This window comes from Apostichopus japonicus, chromosome 11 (assembly GCF_037975245.1).
Source record: "Apostichopus japonicus isolate 1M-3 chromosome 11, ASM3797524v1, whole genome shotgun sequence".
In the NCBI taxonomy this organism is placed as follows: Eukaryota; Metazoa; Echinodermata; class Holothuroidea; order Aspidochirotida; family Stichopodidae; genus Apostichopus; species Apostichopus japonicus.
This window is the reverse complement of record NC_092571.1, coordinates 4,113,517-4,132,160: the sequence shown is the minus strand read 5'-3', so window position 1 is coordinate 4,132,160 and position 18,644 is coordinate 4,113,517. Positions and strand designations below refer to the sequence as shown.

Here is an 18,644-nt window from a genome sequence, read left to right as displayed (position 1 = left end):
ATATTAAAAATTATATAAGAATATATAAGTGGGTTAGTGGGAATAAAATTACTGTTCGGTGGATATTGACAATTATATTTCTTGATGGAATAACATTTTTAATGTACTTTGTGTGTGACTGTCACAATGATTTTCTGGTCTTTATAGCCTAACATGATTGGATGTGAAGGTGAAGTCACTCCATGAAGTAGCACCTTTCAGTAAATTCCCCTGCATTAACAGATCATTGAATGTTGTCTTGATGACCTTAACTGCATCTTTATTGAAGAATTCCAGCACTTAGCCAACACGGAGGATCTATAGAAAAGCTTGTTCAATCCAGAATTTGCAATTTATAAAATTGACAGTATAGCTGTGATGTGTAATAATTCAGTCTAAAGGACCGACTGTTCAGTCTGATATCAGTCTTATAGACTGAAAGTATTCAATCTTATTAAGACTGGTGCTGCAATAAATCAGTCTAAACTGCTGACTGTTCAGTCTAAAGTGGTTTGATTTTCAGTCTATTAGACTGAAGAGTATTTAGTCTAATTAAGACTGACCTTCAGTCTTTACATTTCAGACTGGAATTCAGTCTAAGTAGTCTGATCCCTTATCCCATCCATCATTAGACTGAAATTTCAGTCGATTAGACTGAAATTTCAGTCTCTCATTTCCATTCTATGACTAGTATTAAAATTAATAACAAAAGATCAATTTAAATTGGTATTCAAAGTTAGCACATGTTTGACCTCAGACAAATATAGGGGCATACCCTTGCATATTATACATGTTTATCATTATGAATTGATTAAAAAAGAAAATGGCTCTCTGAATACATTATGAAAAATAGTTTGTTCCGGAGTAACTATATCTTACATCTATACCTATAGAGATAAAGCATAATGTTGTGTGTCTTTGCCCAAACTTGATCAAAAAGCAACAAGGAATTGCACATATAACAGATCGGCTTTCAAACTCAAACTTAAACTTAACTTTCAGAGCAATACTGCAGACTCATGTGAATTTCAAGTTGTCAATTTGTAAAGTTATCTCAGCACAACTCTCTGTAATTAATGTGTTTTTTTAAAAGAAAAAACACGACAAAAAATCTAGAAAAGGGAAATAGAGACGAAACATAATATATAATTGAATACAAACGGATGTCGAGACTATTAAGGACATTAACTAAACGACTGGTCACGACAACCTATGCCATTTGGGTTTCAAATCAACGTTGTTAGCTAAATGTCCCGTATTAAACTATGAATACTTTCAAATTCTCATGTAGACATATAAAGATCGTCCAGTCGGAGCCGAATAGGTCTGACGTATATACAACATATTTGCGAGTTTGCGACAGGGTGCATCGCTTCGGACGTTTTGAGGCCGTTTTCAGCCTGCAAACTACCTGCTTTCATCGAAATCGTCCTTGTCAGTTGCAAACGCCTCGGACAACTCTTAACGGTGGTTTGCGACACACTCACCATCATGAAGTTATGGCATCATCTCTTCCGTACATTAATGCATCGCGGTTTCTCTGTCATTGTCTTTCATATGTACGCATGCGTCTACATTCAAGATTGGTCATATTACATTTATAGATACTCTGTTGTGAATGGTACTCTGAAGAACAACATTTTGTTTGCTCACTCGTTAAAGCGTCTAATCGAATATTTATATGATTTAACGATGTCTGGACAAGGACTTATATACTAACGTCAGTTCACCTTACTTGAAGAAGTTTTCTTCTTGCACAATGGGTTCCAACTCACCTTTACTTTTCTTATTCATAGCAGTGAGTTGCATAGCATATTCAAATGTTATTGGTTGTGGCCATAATTGTCAAAATGGATTAAACTTGCAGACAACGAACTGTTATACCGATGTTGGATGCTTCTTTTCGTTTCCAAGTATTTCTTTCTTATCTACGTCATGTACATCATGTATTTAGATTGGAATTAAATTTCACTGAGACGGCTGCCAATAAACACTCTTCTCGAGTTACTTTTGTGTACAGCGGAATGCTCTGGTTGCATGAAAATCATACCGTGAACCGTTATTTATTCCAAGTGGATCATCAGAGCTACCTGCGGAAATCTCAGTTACATGCGTTCATCTTTACCTTCTCCATCCTAAATTTGAAACCACGTGATACTGGTAGCTATCATTTATCTCTGGCTGTTGATTACATTGATAATCAAGGTTCTCACCTCCTGCAACACACTTACCGCCTAATCACCATACTCTATCCAGGTCAGTGGCGAGAACAATACTGAGGTGGCGTGGGGTGGTTGGGTGGGGGGGGGGGGGTACATGCACCCACCTCCATGGTCAGTTGGGGGGGGGCGTCAAGTCAGGGATTTTACGCGGATCCAGGGGTGTAGGAATATACATTGCCTCCACCTTTTCAACTTCACACAATGATATTAAAGTATCTAGTATACGGTACCGTCTCAGTTTTATACAACTACGCCGGTCTGTCTGTTGTAAGGCGTGCTATACCGTACAATGTATACAAACAAACAAATAGTTCCAAAACGTTTATTGGAATAAGTAGGCCTAAGGACTTAAACTATCTATTGGTCTGTGAATTTACATAATAGGCTATGTATTATATATTGTATCACTTGCCTACTAAATTAAATGTATACTTAAGATGACTTTAGACTTACCATGACCCCCCCCCCCCTCCATCACCTCGTATCTCCACAGACTACAAATCTATAAATCGTACGGTATTTAATTTTATTCAATTATCCTTAACCGTATAAGTAATCAGAAACATACCTTGCCTTCTTGACTCAGTATAAGCATAAATACCAAGTACTCATATATATCATATGGTCAATTCCATGATAAGGTCAACATCATACCAAAAAATTTAAAATCATTGTACATTAAAATTGTACCAGTTTCCAATAAATAGAATACTTGTAGTTACTAAAAATAATTTTTTCACCCCCGAAACATCATTTGTTTGATTATGAGGTCGGTTATAACAAATGGTTCCCGTTGTAACTAAATTATGAAAAATACAGTGAAATTTCATTTTGTGCAGATTTGTACATAGTAATCATAGATATTATCAGTTTTTTGGACTAATTATATTTGCTATGGCATAGTGCTCACTTAATAGCTTCAATTTTTTTTCGACATCAAGGCATTAGACAATAGTGGTGATTTGAAAACACCCTCGATTTACTGTCACGCGAGTCACAAAATTTACTGTTTTTGTTTTTTTTCTCCTTGCCTGCACAATAGTTTTACTCCAAATCATGAATATCAAGTCTTCACATAGGTACCAACAGGATTACTGAATTTTCCTTTCCAGAAGATATTCAAATTTTGCGGAAAATCACCCTTTATGAATGTCACGCGAGTCACGTCACGCGAGTCACGTCAAATCAAGATAGTGTTTCTACCTATTTACTGTGTGTTGGACTAATTATATTTGCTATAGCATAGTGCTCACTTAATAACTTCAATTTTATTTTGACATCAAGGCATTAGACAACAGTGGTAAATAGAAAACAGTAAACACTCTCGATTTACTGTTACGGAGTCACAAAATTGACTGTTTTTTTTTTTTTTTCTCCTTGCCTGCACAATAGTTTTACTCCAAAATAATGAATATCAAGTCTTCACATAGATACCAAAAGGATTACTGAATTTTCCTTTTCAGAAGATATTCAAATTTTGCAGAAAATCACCCTTTAGGAATGTCACGCGAGTCACGTCACGCGAGTCACGTCAAATCAAGATAGTGTTTCTACCTATTTACTGTGTGAAAATTACAGGGATGTTATCTAGTTTGATGAATGAATCACTGATTAAAGATATCATATATGCATTCCCCTTTAATTAGGCAACTTGAATAATATGGGCACACATAATGCAACTAATCATCATAATTTCATTTGAAATATCAGAATTTAAAATCATGAATATTTATTCGCGATATAATGCCTATTTATCACCACATTTGGAAAGTTAGCACATGTCATTGATTTTTTAGTATTATACTAAAACATAATCTATATTTGTATCTGGCAATGCCATGTGCTATGACTTGACAACCTTAAGGTCTTAACTGCTCAATTATCACAAAATCCTATGAGCGAATGTATCTTCTCAAATATTACACTTTTGGTTTATTCAAATATGACAAATGAGAATGGTAATTTGAATCACATTTTGATAGATCTGTTTCTTCTATAACTTTCAAATGAGTGACTTCAACAGACTAAATATTGTTATAAATATTAATTGACAAAATATATTGCCTGAACAACTGTACTACCCGTACAGTATATTACCTACTGTCTGCAGTCATGAAGGTAACTCGGGGACATTAATATTATCTGGACATTCCCAAGGGAAGTACCTTTTGGACACTTTCTAGACCAATGAATGTTATATTTCACTATGCAAGATCTGTACCTTCAATTCACTACTGCATTTGGTCTAGAACTATCCGAAAAGTGAACTTGTCACGCGAGTCACGTTTTCTTGTCACGCGAGTCACAATACATCTTCATCGTTATTTTCATGCGTTACAACTTTTTTTCAAAGTTGCATAGCAATTGAGGTAGAGGTATTTTTCAACTTCGGTATGATTATAAAAAGTGATTGGAAAAATTTCAATAAGACATAAGAAATCGAACATTTGTGTGTGCATTCTGATTTTTGCTAATAGTAACTGTCACGCGAGTCACATTTAGTTTTTCGCCAATATCACCCCCAATACTTGAGGTATAAATATTTTTTCTCTACTGTTGTAAGCATTAAGGCGTACATTCACTGCTACATTAATGCTTTTCTCCCAGGTAATTTCTTTATTTGTTAAATGATATCAAATAGAGAGGAATTTGAGTAAAAATGTCACGCGAGTCACCATGGAATTGACCATATATATATGTATGTATGTATGTATGTATATATATATATATGTATATATATATATAGGCCTATATATATATATATAGGCCTATATATATATGTATATGTATGTATATATATATATTTATATTTATGTATATATTAATGTGTGTCGGTGTATGCGTGTGTCAGTGTGTGTGAAATTGTAATGAGTTGTCTGTGGGCCGGGGTTAGACCAAGAATTCCTACGTTTAGATCACCCACTTTTCTTTGTTTTTATTATTATTACCATGCGTTTTCAAGTAACAAAGACGCAAATTAAGATACAGGCAAGGCCAGTGTTGTCAGTGACAAATGTAATTACGGATAACAACATTCACGCGAAAAGAATTATCCTCAATCCAAATATACCATGAGTAGTTTCATATGATATTGTCCTAATGCTGTCATTCAGTCCGTTCAGGATATTTGCGACAGGTGCGCAATCACTTATACTCTTTGGGGTATTGTATAGGGGTTAAATCCCCCATAATACAATCAAGGGGGAAGGAACTGGTCCCCCTCCTATCAGCAGACAGAATAATGCAAGAAATCCCTAATGTACATTTTATGACATGAACATGTTTATGACGAACAACCTAATTGAGAATGATGTTTGGCACATGACCAGAAGTTATGATAGATCTTCCATGTAATTACAATAAAAAGCATCGCGAAGTAATTTTAGTTATAATTTTTCGCATAGCAGTATGCAATGCTCTGATATACTGAAATGGACAGCGCCCTCTATTCTGTTTTTAGTGCTTTATGACCTTGGGTAGATTCCCCTCCCCCAAAAAACAAATTATCATGGTACATATGTTCAAAATAGCCGGCGGAACCTCAACATCAAGGTAGATTCTCCTTCTGATCAATTTTATGGTATTTGTGGCCTATTCTATTTTGTGCACGATATGTATGGGGAAATTGCCGCCATTTTGGCATAAAAAACATTCATGTGCAATATTGACGCTTGGGAACAACTGATTTTGGAAAATAATACATATTGCTAATAAAATATAATGGGTTTCATGTAGATACCGTGACTTTGCAACGAAAGTTAATTTGTAGATCACTTTTCCTACTTCGGCCCACGGCGTAAGTTGAAAATTCTTCATCTTTCATACGTAAGGTTAAAAAATAGCACCATTCTGCATCTAATCAACCTCCATTTGACCAAAAGTTCTCAAAGACAACTTATAGTCACCTCCTCTGAACGGTATATTTATTATCTCAATTTCGCTTTCCCCGAGAAAGTCTTGTTGCGCCTGTATAAATGTGTGGGCCGCGAGCTACTAAGTTGACGGCGGTGGACTGTTTCACTTCAGTGTATATTAGTACCATACACTTGACTACACACGAGTACACCGCTTCCCGTAGCAACCAATCCAAGTTTACGTTGATGACATCATTAGTATTATCGTGATTAACGTGCGCTTACAAAGATTGTGTACAATTCCATCAGTACCGCAATTCATGTTCCAAATTGAAATACCACGAAAGATTTTGATATCTTGGTAATGAACACTGCAAGCAACTCTGAATATTTATATAGTTGAAATCCCAAGGTCTAAACTTATGCTCGCCTACTGATAAGTATAATATGATCCTACTTTTCCTAGGCTAGAGCTAACGTTAGGCTAGTCTTACTATGTTATTTACGTTTAGGCTACCGTAGACTAATATATTACGCCGAAGTAAGTAAGGCTCGGTCTAACCTACATAAAGTAGCCTTCTAGACTAGGCTGTATTACGATCATGTGCAACTTTGATTTGCCATAGTCTAATCTAATTGTTAGGCCTACCTAACTTAAGTGCAGTAATTCACATGTGTGTTAGTTACTAAGTTAGACGACAGGCCCTAGACACTTGCAAGTTGCAGTTTCTGTTCAGCCTAGGATTAGACGAGCAGCAGGCTTTGACAATTGGCCGTGGCTATTCTAACGACTAGTCGTAACAATTATTTATAAGCTATTCTTACGACATCGGCGAATTTCAAGCACAGTAAAGTAAATAAAGCAACTGTGCATGTAGTAGGGGTAACCCTAACCCTAAACTTAACCCTAACCGGAAATTATTGTTACTCCTAGTCGTAAAAATAGTACTCCTAGTCGTAAAAATAGTACTCCTAGTCGTAAAAATAGCCACGTTAAAGCAACTGCGCAAGCGTATTTATAAATTATTCTTTCGACTAGTCGTAAGAATAGCCACTTTGTTGAAAATTACTTGTTGTAAATATTATTTTTTAGTACAAATCTACAACATCTACATCAGTACATACACTGTACTGAGTGTATATGTACGGAGTGCCATGAGTGCCAGAAGACTATGTTAAAACAACACTAACACACTGTACATGTACACCCAGTACAGTTTTGTACTGTACATACATCTATGTACTGGTTGAAATTAATTCTATAGTAAAGTCTTCTAATTCAACCAATTGTATATGTACAGTGTCTATATTAGTGTTAGTTTAAACATAGTCTTCTGGCCATCATGGCACTCTGTACATATACACTCAGTACAGTGTATGTACTGTACACACTGTACATGCATATGTGTGTACTGGTTGAAATTCATTTTATAAGTCTTCTAATTAAATGAATTCAACCAGGAGCAGACAAGTACATTGCAAATAGTATTTTGTTATATGAAATTAAAAACTGCACAGTATTGAACTGAATGACCTTGAAGTACAGTACAATACCCAGGGTCAAAACTCATGGAACATCAAAACAGGCAAAAACGTTTTTGTAACAAGAGCCCAAGGGCACTGTGGTTCCTTGCTTGGGGTATATGACAATACACATAATATTATCAAGCAAGATTGGGCTGAAATAGTCCAAGTAATTGTGGTCCTACATGTTCCCATAAAGTAACCAACACTATAGCCAACACTTTTGTGATCACAAAATGTGACCGGATTTTTTATTAAAAGCCACTTTTGAGATCTAAATATGGCGTCGAAAATGTAAGAAATATAAGAGACCTACAAGCGTGTCAACAGATATGATAACAATGGTGACCTCAGATGACATGACCTTTAAGTTTCAAAATGTTCCACCACCCCATTCACAACTTGTCCCAAAATATCAACCATGTCACACCTTGGCATTGAGATTTAATTGCATTAAATGTCACAAAATTAACTTTGAACTTGTATGTAACTTCACACACAAAGGTCACCCGGAGGTCAACCAATTGACATTTTTGATCGGTGAGACCTAAATAGAGCATGACTGTAAAAATTCAAACATTTTTTCTTTGCCCATTTTCTCCCCCCATAATACTACTTTTTTAACATTAGCTGACCTTTTGTGACCTTGTATCACATGACCGTTAAGTTTGAAAATATTCCCCTATACCATTTGCAACTACTCCAAATATATCAACCTTGTCACACCTTGGAACTGGGAGTTATTGCATTAAATGTCTGAAAATTAACTTTGACCTCATATAACTTCGCACACGAAGGTCACACAGGGGTCAACCTATTGACATTTATGATCAGAAGCTACCTTTAACATCTGAAAATAGCATCGAAACTGTAAAAAATCCACAAAACACGAAAAGGTCACCAGAGGTCAAATTGAGGTCAAGGGTCACCCAGATGCGGGTCGACAATTGCATTTCATTAAAGCAACTCCCAACTCTAACGGACAATTTGTTCTCAAGTTATTGCAAAAATACTAGTTTTTTCATTAATTGACCTTTGGTGACCTCGGATCACATAACTGTTAAGTTTGAAAATATTCCCCTATACCATTTGCAACTACTCCAAAAATATCAACCTTGTCACACCTTGGAACTGGGAGTTATTGCATTAAATGTCAGAAAATTAACTTTGACCTCATATAACTTCGCACACGAAGGTCACACGGGGGTCAACCTATTGACGTTTATGATCAGAAGCTACCTTTAACATCTGAAAATAGCATCGAAACTGTAAAATTCCACAAAACACTAAAAAGGTCACCAGAGGTCAAATTGAGGTCAAGGGTCACCCAGATGCGGGTCGACAATTGCATTTCATTGAAGCAACTCCCAACTCTAATGGACAATTTGTTCTCAAGTTATCGCAAATATACTAGTTTTTTATCATTAATTGACCTTTGGTGACCTCGGATCACATGACCGTTAAGTTTGAAAATATTCCCCTATACCATTTGCAACTTGTCTCAAAATATCAACTGTGTAACACCTTGGCACTGGGAGTTATTACACTAAATGTCTGAAAATTAACTTTGACCTCATATAACTTAACATACAAAGGTCACCTTGGGTCAACTTATTGACATTTTTGATTGATGAGACCTAAATTAGAGCATCAAACTATAAAAATTCAAACATTTTTTTTTTGCCCATTTTCTACCCCCAAAATACTAGTTTTTTGACATTAATTGACCTTTGGTGACCTCGGGTCACATGACCGTTAAGTTTGAAAATATTTCCCTATACCATTTGCAACTTGTCCAAAAATATCAACCATTTCACACCTTGGAACTGGGAGTTGTTGCATTAAATGTCTGAAAATTAACTTTGACCTCGTATAACTTCGCACACGAAGGTCACACGGGTGTCAACCAATTGACATTTTTGATCGGAAGGTACCTTTGATATCCAAATCTAGCATCAAAACCAAACATTTTCTTTTTTGCTTGTTTCCTCCCAAAATAAGCACATTTTTTCTAATGTGACCTTTGACCTTTTGACCTTGGTTTCAGATGTAGTTTAATCTCCTGATTCCGAAAAACAAAACGAAAAGTCTGTACAACCATCCTAACTCCGACCGAAAAACTTTGACCCCATATAACTTCGCACATAAAGGTCACACGGGGTCAACCCATTGACATTTATGATCAGAAGGTACCTTTGACATCTGAAAATAGCATCAAAACTGTAAAAATCCCCCAAAACACGTAAAGGTCACCAGAGATCAAATTGAGGTCAAGGGTCACCCAGATGCGGGTCGACAATTGGATAACATTGAACCAACTCCCAACCCTAACGGACATTTCGTTCTCAAGTTATCGCAAAAATACTAGTTTTTTATCATTCATTGACCTTTGGTGACCTCGGATCACATGACCGTTAAGTTTGAAAATGTTCCCCTAACCAGTTCACAACTTTTCCCAAAATATCAACCTTGTCGCACATTGGCACTGGGAGTTATTGCAGTTTTAATATGTTCGGTTTTTGGACCATAACTGACCTTTGGTGACCTTTGTGGGCACCAAAAACAATAGGGCACACCTTCTCCATATGGCGGATCTATAGTCCAAGTTTGGCCTCAATCCAACTTTCCCTTATTGAGATAGAGCGTACCCTAGAAAGTGTCACAGATGCACACACAGACACACACACACACACACACACGCCAACCTGACTGCATAGGTTCCTTTTGCTAAAGCAAGGAACCAAAAATCCCAAACTTTGAGGATTTTTCATTTCAAAATAAGGCAAAACACCCTCCTGAAATTTTTTGTACAAACAGGTTGGTACTATATCTCTTCCAGAAAAAATTATCAATTTTTTTTAATTTGACGCGTTTTGAGTTATTGGCCGTCAAAAACGACCTCTTTTGTACATCGGAGCAACTTAACAACTTCATAAATTAATATTGAGAACAGCTAGACCCTGAAATTTGTTAATGTGTAAGAACTTTATACTTATTAATAAATTATAAACCCTGACACCTCTAACATGGTTACTTTGGTAAAAAATTGGCATCAAAACCCCTACCTCATGCTGAATCACAGCATGAAATAGCAACTTTAGAGTTGCACAACTTGCAAACATATTCTAGGAAAGCATTGTAATCATTATTTTGTAATGTTTGTACTAGACATAATAACCTCTGAAAGAATCAAGTACCCTGAAGCAATGGTTTAGGAGCAATTCATCACTAAAAATAGCACATTTTTTAGTGAAAAGTACAAAAATTAAATATTTTGACACTTTTAAGTTGACCTAACTCCACAAGACAATATTTTTGTAGCCTAATTTTTTATTTTCCTGTTCTATGGGTAAGACTCTATAGGCATCTGTAATAGAAAGGTAGTAGAATGTGTAATTGCTGAGAAATGAGACCTCAAAAGTCAAGAAAATGCCAAATTGCGATGGTGGCGACAAATTGCGGAATTTCAAAGTGTGATAAATCGGCCAATTGTAACGCAATGCAACTGAAATTTTCAGAATATGCTTATTTTATGGTGGTCCACTCATACAATAAATTTGGGAATTTTTCAAAAATGTCGAACTACAACATACCCCAAAATCTGGTGATTTGATATGGAATGACCCATATACATGGTGCATATTTGCACATTAAAAAGATGTATTTCTGTGCAGTGTGAAATTTGAACTATTTCAACCAAAAGTATGTGATGAACAATGTAAAACATTGGCAAAAATACCTTCAAGGGTACTGTAGCTTGGCTTCTGTTGTATAAGGGTTCCTCTCGGCATAGAAATAGGCATGTATAGCTAGGGGTGTGTGAGTCCTAAGCCTATACAGTATCTCACTACACCTTTGAGCCAATACTAGATTAGCAACTGTACATTTTCCCAATTATTCATGTCCTTTAGTTTTATCTGTAGAAAGTTGCACATGTCACTGTTACTCCATTACACTGCCTAAATCAAAGCGATCTTTTGCACAATGAATATCTAAGGTGGACAAAGCAAAGACTTTCACTAGCAATCTGTGTAGAGTGAAAATCTGAAAACTCTTTGCAAAAATCATGGCAGCGATAAAAGCAGACTTGTCTCAGAACTCCTTAAATTGTTGTATATATTTGCAAATTGTGACCAATGGCATGTAGAAAATGCCTCAAGAAATAATTTGAGAGGTGTTTGGCCACCTTAAGTGGATTGGTATTCTGACAAGAAATATTTTATGAACCTAATACCATCTAACCGTTATTAGTGTATGGCACAGTGAAGCAATCAAATCTGCAGTTCCATGCTTTGTCAGTGAAGATGCTTTACCAAAATTATAGATAATCATATTGTGAATTTGACTTTTGCATATCAACTCTAAAGAGGTCTTGTGTTATTAACTTATGAATTTTAATGTCCTCGGAATATAGTGGATACAACTTGTTCAAGTTTTATAAATATATATTAGTAATCAGATGCTCTTATATTTTAACTTCAAATGGGGGTATACCACATGTTCATTGTTAGTAGTCTACTTGGGCCACTATACTTGACTGCGTGTTGCCTGTGCATTTAACCAAGACATCATGATATCAATGTTCAACAAATTTTTTGAATTGGTGTCAAACTGAACAGGCGATATGAACACAATATGTTTATGAATGCCTTTAGAAACCATTACATATATACTTCGTAAGTTCAATCAGTTGCCAATAACTTGTTGCCTTATGATGTTTTCGCTGTTTGTATATAATCGCTCAGTGAAATTTTTGACCAACCTCCGCACTGTATGAAATATTCCTATGCATAATGCATGTGCAGATAGGGAACCATTTTACACAGAACTCCCATTGAGATTAGTCATTTACAAATAAATCAGTTAACAAATTAAACTTAAACTAAAAGTTCACTTGGGTACTTTCGTCATTCTGTGAAATGTTTGTAACAATAGTCTTGCTGATGTTTTTACTGGGGTTTGACTAGTCCATGAGTCACTTGCTAAACTGTCGAGCGTAGTGCATTTTCTATTTGCCAAAGCTAAATTCTTCTCACCAATGGTTAGTTGGTGACCGTATTTGTCAAGGCCTGGTTAGAGGTAGACCATGGCTTAGGTCAATATGACTTGTTATGCCCTAGCCTAAGTTAGGCCTAAAAGTGATGAGCTGAGCCTAAGGTAAACATTAGTATGTGTTCCATGTATTTCACCTCTACTGTAACTTAGGGTAAATAATTTGTATACATTCACAACCCTCTGACAAAAATAGAAATTTAATTTGAAGCCCTAGCAACCGTGTTAGATCCAGCCTGGTGATGAGTCCCTCAAAGGAACAGCGCATCCTTTAAATTACATATCTCCTAAAGGGAACAAGACTTTTCTTAGCTGTGTGAGAGACTTGTTCTTCACAAACATCTTTGTCATACACGCCAAAGATGATTGTTGTGTGTGCATCCCCCTTAACATGTATACATATGTAAACAGTGCTGACAATAATTTCACACTCAGAGTTCTCAGCTTGTCTAACTCCTCAGTATGCATTGGTTTCCTTTATAGCAGCCGCTTGAATGTCACTTTGAGAGTCTAAACAACCAATTCCAACCTTGAAAGATGGGTTGCGGGGCATCCCGTAGCTGCCAGTATGAGGTAATGCAACAGTGGGACAGTGCTGAAAAGACAATAGAGGTCCATAAACTCAAACAGAAACCTGTCATCAAACGATCGGGATGGAAAACAGTCAGGGTCTTTGTCTCGTCAACTTTCAGGGACTTTCATGCAGAGAGAGAACTTTTAGTGAAAGAGGTAAAGCTTCTATGTTTTGAACTCGACAGTGATGAGTAATATATGTGCGGGAAAGACCCAGCAACATGTATTCCGTTCCAATTGCTATTTTATTGCCATCTTAATGGCCTTCTGTACATACTGTACTCAGTGATCATTGATAGTACAATTATGTCAGAGTACACTGCAGTTGTACTGACAGTCAAAGCCCATAGGATAAGGGGAATTCCATCAACCCAAGGAACCAACTAGAAATACAGGCTGAAGAAACGGTGACAGAATTTTGAAGACTGAGTATCACTAGGAGTGAATATGTGTTCAGACAAAAACACCTTCAGAGGGCAAAAATGATCTATTTTTTTACTTAAAATTTGTTAGGCAAAAGTTGGATTTTGATAGGTGTCTGTATACAGTAGGTGGTTAATACTGTATGTTGTGGTATGATGTGCTAGGCTTTATTCATGACAGTGGAAAACAATCTGAGCTATCAAAGAATACTGGAGAGAATGTTAGTGTGATACTACAGTTATCATTGTACATAAATGGGATAAGAGAAGATATGGAATAATAGAAGACCTCTTCAGGTAAGATTGGTGCAACAGAATTCAAAATATGTTCTTTCCTTCTCATCATTTTGACAGGTCTTTCCCGACTTACGAGCATGGTGTGCAAAGAGGAGACTTCATTTAGTTGACTGCGATCTTCGATGGGTAAGATTAACTTTTATAAAGTTTAATTCAAGAACCTTAAATTGGTGGTGGTTTGTAAAGCTAGACTTTTTAAGGGCCATTTACAGGGATGTGAACAAGTAGAAAGTTCAAAGCTATTGTACTATCTCAAACTTGTAGTTGCACTTAAGTGGCTAGTGCATTTTTATATATTTTGTTGGATCTGTGTCGCCAAGTTAGACTTAATTCCCAGAAAGAATGAATTCTATCAGTATGCTGGCTCAGAAGTCTTATACTAACTTTGCTATTCAAGATGTCAAGTAAATCTGTTATTTATCAATTAATCGGGTGCCAAAAAAATCTCAGCACTCAATGCTTAGGACTGCGACATTGATGCAGCAGATGTTTGAAGAGCCAGTATGCTTTGCAATTTACAGTTGAGATGAACATGATTATTGTTCAACAGTTCATAAATTTATTTTCCTTCTGCATTGCAGATCATTTTTGGCATTACCATGATCTGTGATGATAAATCTCTTGTCAGTTTGTGGGAGGAACAATGGATTCATAATTAACATGATATTTTACTTTCATTTGGAATCTTTTCCTTGTTGTTTGCCTAAGTTGCATGTCAGTCCTCGTTTTCCAAGTGATTTGCTGGCAAGAATGAAAGTTTAGTGAAAGTGAAAATATTCAGAGGGTATGCAATGCAACTGACAATTCAATTGATATTCTGCTGACCTAATGTAGACTGGTCTGCTATGCTAATAATGCACTACTACTGTATGTCATACACATTGTTTTTTTCTTTGTGTTTTCTCCATTCTCCAGTAGTATGTCTTTTGGAGAACATATATTTTGGTCAAATTCAGTTAAGTTTTGTGAAGGACTCTATAAGTCTTAAAAAGAACATATGCAGTCATCCAAGAATGTTCAAGGAAAGTTTATATGTACAGTAGTATTGCATTAAACACACCCAAGTGGCTGTTATCCAGATTCATCTTCTGAGCTTTAAGGGGTCAACAGGTTATCTTGAATGGTGGAAAAAATGGGCTCAATTGGTCTCAGATTGGCAATTTGGTTTCTCATTTATACTAGATGACTTGTAGCTTGTCCAAATATTTCACAGTGCATTTTAAACAATGTCATGTATAGCTCTCAGTCTATAATAAAAAATCGTTAATGGGATTTGCAAACTCAAAATTGGTAACAGAAAATTTCCTATTATTCATACAATCTATGTGTCTACAGTACTTTTCACATAGGAGTTGGAATACAAATTCTATACTGTAAAATCCTTACCAGTGAATGAAATGGTTGATTCTTTGTCAATGTGATAACTAATTCCTGACACCTTTCTTTCCATTGCAACATTACTCACTAGATAATCTTTATTTGGTCTGCAAAAGTTCATGAATATTAATATATGTGGCTTACCACACTATGGATATGTTTAGGCATCGTAACCACTAAACGTTTTCATTTTCTGGTTGTTCAATGCAGTGAAAGAAAAATAAAAACCCATCCTCAAAGTGTCAATATTAAAGGCCTAGATTCATATTAATTTTGTCTCATGCTTGGCTCTTTGACTCTTTGACTTTCCCAGGGTGTTCCCAAGGATACCACAACCGAAAACACACTCCGTACTTGTCTGGGAGAACTGGACCGATGTTACGCTGACAACATTATGCCTTTCTTTCTGAACATGACAAGGTAAAGACGCTCTTCATATTTCAAGTGAATTAAAGAGTAAAGGATGCAAGAACATGGATAAGGATGTGATCATTTTTCTTTAAACGGGCAAAGAAATGTTTGTCAGGAATAGGATTCCCAACTGTGTCACCTCCTAAATACAAGTCCTGTACAAAATTAAGAGAACTGTGCGAATCGAAAGTTGCTGATGATGCTTTGTTTATAATTAATGTGCTAAATACTGCATCGTTAAAATGTGAGAAAATATAAATAAATATTGAATTGTAGGACAGTACTGTGTATAATGGATGTTCAGTAGCACACCATTATCAAGTGGAAAGTAAGACTGTTGGTAGAATATAGAGTCAATGAACATGATACAGTACCTGTGTTGTACAAGAAGATTAAAGCAACTTATTGCTGTGATTCTGGTATAGCAGTGCTACTAAACATTTAAATGCAGTTTGTTAACTCAAATTGTCAATATTAGTTCCTTTGAATAAAACAAATGTTGAATTTTTTCTCTGAATTGATGATTTTGTTACCTCGTGTGATAAATACTAATGTGAAAAAGGATCTTGGGAGGCAACCTTGTTACAAATGAAGCAGATTCATTACAGTAAGTCTCCATCACTGAAAAGCTCTATGAAGGTGTTTTGGCTGGATCTTGTGCAATCCTTTTTAGTTTTGTAACGATCTGCATTTTTGTTCAAATTGCCGAGAATTGGTTATCAAACTCAAGATTTAGAGGAATTCAGGCAAACTGAGACGTCACCTCTATCTATCATATATGATGAATGGATATATATTATAGATGTTTACGATGTAAAACCCCCACAAACAGAAATATCTTGGCCTATTTGAGAGATATCATGATTTAAAAGTCATGTTAAGTAGTTGCCATTTTGTCTGTGTGTGCTGTCATAGTGCCACTATAAATAGTATTTACCTTTGTCTGTTTTCATTTCAAAATTTTGTGGCAGAAGGACAGTTTTTATAGCTATCAATTGTTAAACACTTCATTTCTAGCAAAAACATTTTGCCAATACCAATTTTCTACCAAAACTATAAAGAAAATTATTACTTAACACAAAACTGTGAATGATTCAAATACTAAATGTGCTCAATTTCCTGTGTAGTTTATGAAGAAACAGTGGAAGCATAAAATCTCCCAATTAAGATAAAAAGTTTAGATTCTAAGCGGTGTAGTTCTTTTCCTTCGTTTTGAGGTGACTAGAGTTTGCTATGCCTGATAGGTAATTTAGTTTGTATTTTTGCCTTTTCATCTTAGTGAGAGATGTGGCTGGATCCCAGGGCTCAGTGAAGTTCCGAGGGGATTAGTTAAGGATTACAGATGGATATTCGGTCTGTCTGTCACTGAAATGGAGATTATGCACGGAGCCTACCGAAAAGACAACCCAAACTGTAAGTGCAAGTCTTCTTGCCATTTATAAACTATTTATGAAAATATTTTTGAAACGTTCTCCATTCGTTGTTTGATCTTGCTACATTTACAATTTATTAAGATTTTTTTTTAGCATGTCGAGATGAAATTGGGCACAAAGTATATAGTCAACTTAATGCACTAATTAGGATCATAGCAAATGTTAACTATCAAATGAAAGCCAGTTTTTACTTTGTTTTCATGTGTTCTCCTTGAAACAAACCCTACAGCTTTACAACTATTGCACAGCAGATTCACCAGGCCTAACTAAATGTCGGGGCAATTTTTATGATGCATATGGTCCTATTCAATGAGTTATTCAAGCAGCACATGTAGTAGTGGCATTAGATAAATATCAGGCATAGTATGGTAAGGTTGTGGATTTGAGCTTTGGCCAGATAAGTGAGGGGGTTTTTCATCTAGGAGCAACCTATCGATATATGATTTAAAGATTGAATAAATCTTAAATGAGGTAACATGTTCATGGTGTACAGTCTACAGGCCATTTAGCTTCCCCAAATGGGTATGTGGATATTTTTAGAATCGTAAAAAGACTTGTTCTCTGGGCAGAAGGTAACCATTACCAAAGTTATCGTGCAATCCAAAATGAGGTAGCACTGTGCATTTCATGTACACCTGAACTGTATGGCGGGCCATCAGTCTCAAATCATGGGAGATCGACTTATACCGATTTAAATCGACATATACCAGTTTCCCTCGACATATCATCGATTTATTTTACTTATCATCGATTTAAATCGACATATACCAGTTTACTTCGACATTTCATCGATTTAAATCGACATATACCAGTTTCATTCTACATATCATCGATTTATTTTACTTATCATCGATTTAAATCGATGATAAGTAAAATAAATCGATGATATGTCGAGGGAAACTGGTATATGTCGATTTAAATCGATGATATGTAGAATGAAACTGGTAATTTAAATCGACATATCATCGATTTATTCTACATATCATCGATTTATTTTACTTATCATCGATTTAAATCGATGATAAGTAAAATAAATCGATGATATGTCGAAGGAAACTGGTATATGTCGATTTAAATCAATGATATGTAGAATGAAACTGGTATATGTCAATTTAAATCGACATATCATCGATTTATTCTACATATCATCGATTTATTTTACTTATCATCGATTTAAATCGATGATATGTAAAATAAATCGATGATATGTCCATTTAAATCGACATCTACCAGTTTAAATCGATGATATGTCAAATTAAATCGGTAGAAGCCAATTTCCGTGGACTTATACCAGTTTCTAGCGTCTCAAATTGACATATACCTATTTAAATCGACATATCATCGATTTAGCTCATTAACATATTCCAAATCCCGACTTCGGTGATGATTGACATGTGGAGATACATCACGTGTAGTCACCTGACAAGGCGGGCAAGTAATTTAATAGTTCCAAAATTACGAAGCTAGCAAGGGTGTTCATCATGGTTATATGTCAATGGT

The 18,644-nt window shown here is 35.7% G+C and overlaps 1 protein-coding gene across 9 annotated transcripts in view; it reads left to right on the top strand.

Annotated features, from left to right (window-relative positions):
* Window positions 1-18,644, top strand: part of LOC139975860 (TPR repeat-containing protein DDB_G0287407-like) — a 136,499-nt gene that overhangs the window by 95,402 nt on the left and 22,453 nt on the right. For 5 of the 9 annotated variants that reach the window (XR_011795929.1, XR_011795930.1, XM_071984115.1 and 2 more), the window contains exons 4-7: window positions 13,115-13,360; window positions 13,981-14,049; window positions 15,614-15,720; window positions 16,991-17,124. Coding sequence is in view for 7 of the 9 variants with exons in the window: in XM_071984115.1 (XP_071840216.1) it covers window positions 13,169-13,360; window positions 13,981-14,049; window positions 15,614-15,720; window positions 16,991-17,124 (502 nt within the window). In the remaining 2 variants the exon portion in view is untranslated. Of the gene's footprint in view, window positions 1-1,987; window positions 2,236-6,245; window positions 6,417-13,114; window positions 13,361-13,980; window positions 14,050-15,613; window positions 15,721-16,990; window positions 17,125-18,644 lie in introns of those variants that run through there. The other 4 variants (XM_071984121.1, XM_071984120.1, XM_071984117.1 and 1 more) reach the window with 4 other exon arrangements.